The following is a 1,257-nucleotide window of genomic DNA, read 5'->3' as shown; positions in this document are numbered from 1 at the left end:
ATGACTATAAGGTCACTGAGAGGAAGATTACAATGCCTGATATAGTACAACTCTCCCGGGAGAAAAGGGTAAGTGAAATAAATTGAATACAGCCCAAAATACCAACCTAGTGATGACCATCCTCAACGTTGCTTAACTTCTGTGTAGGTACATATTATCTTAGTATTAGGTAACATAGGTCATACATACCTATATTCAAGTTGAAAAAAAAGTACCTAATAGCTTAGTAAAAAGTATTAGGGCTCGTCCAATTTGAATGAAATTTTTTGTGGGTGTTAAAAAAAGTACTGAGGGTGACATAGACTACTTAAATTTGTCACATTCCATACTGATTCAAAATGGCGGCGCTTCAAAGTCACGCCTCTTACGCCGTGCTGATCCCGGACAAAGGGCGGGCCAACAACTAGTAATACCTACCTATTTTAGCTCTAAGGAGAGGCTTTTTAACTTTTGATTTCAAGTGGTGGGATTCTCCTGAAGGAGATTTTTCACCCTACCACTGGTTTTTATTTTCTATTTCCTTTTCCCATTTAGCTCTCAATCTCTTCTAACCCCCCATCCCCTTCTCATCTTTCACCCTCAGATTCTCGAATGTTTCGGCTCAGGCACGGCCTGCATTGTCAGCCCCATCAGCAACATTCACTATGAAGGTCACGACATTCACATTCCGACCCTGGAACAGCCCAACAATGTGTGTCTCAGACTCCTGAACAAACTGTCCGACATTCAGTATGGCCGAATAGAACATCCTTGGGCGAGGAAAATCGAGTGAGCCCGAGGGAACCCGATGGTACCCGAGAGGAAACCCAAGGGAACCTGATGTTACCCAATGGGAATCGAAGAAACCCGATGGGAATCGAAGAAACCCGATGGGAACCGAAGAAACCCGATGGGAGCCGAAGAAACTCGATGGGAACCGAAGAAACCCGATGGGAACCGAAGAATCCCGATGGGAACCGAAGAATCCCGATGGGAACCGAAGAATCCCGATGGGAACCGAAGAATCCCGATGGGAACCGAAGAATCCCGATGGGAACCGAAGAATCCCGATGGGAACCGAAGAATCCCGATGGGAACCGAAGAATCCCGATGGGAACCGAAGAATCCCGATGGGAACCGAAGAATCCCGATGGGAACCGAAGAATCCCGATGGGAACCGAAGAATCCCGATGGGAACCGAAGAATCCCGATGGGAACCGAAGAATCCCGATGGGAACCGAAGAATCCCGATGGGAACCGAAGAATCCCGATGGGAAC

General features: G+C 46.9%; 1 protein-coding gene across 1 annotated transcript; it reads left to right on the top strand.

Annotated features, from left to right (window-relative positions):
* The first annotated feature begins 6 nt into the window (after positions 1-6).
* Positions 7-998, top strand: LOC103522420 (branched-chain-amino-acid aminotransferase, cytosolic-like). The gene is made up of 2 exons (XM_008487523.3): positions 7-68; positions 584-998. The coding sequence occupies exons 1-2, from the start codon at positions 33-35 to the stop codon at positions 770-772; spliced, it is 225 nt and encodes a 74-aa protein (XP_008485745.1). The 5' UTR covers positions 7-32; the 3' UTR covers positions 773-998.
* The last annotated feature ends 259 nt before the right edge of the window (positions 999-1,257 follow it).

Source organism: Diaphorina citri, unplaced genomic scaffold (genome assembly GCF_000475195.1).
Source record: "Diaphorina citri unplaced genomic scaffold, Diaci psyllid genome assembly version 1.1 scaffold8410, whole genome shotgun sequence".
NCBI classification, from domain to species: Eukaryota; Metazoa; Arthropoda; class Insecta; order Hemiptera; family Psyllidae; genus Diaphorina; species Diaphorina citri.
This window is presented reverse-complemented; position numbering and strand designations above follow the sequence as displayed.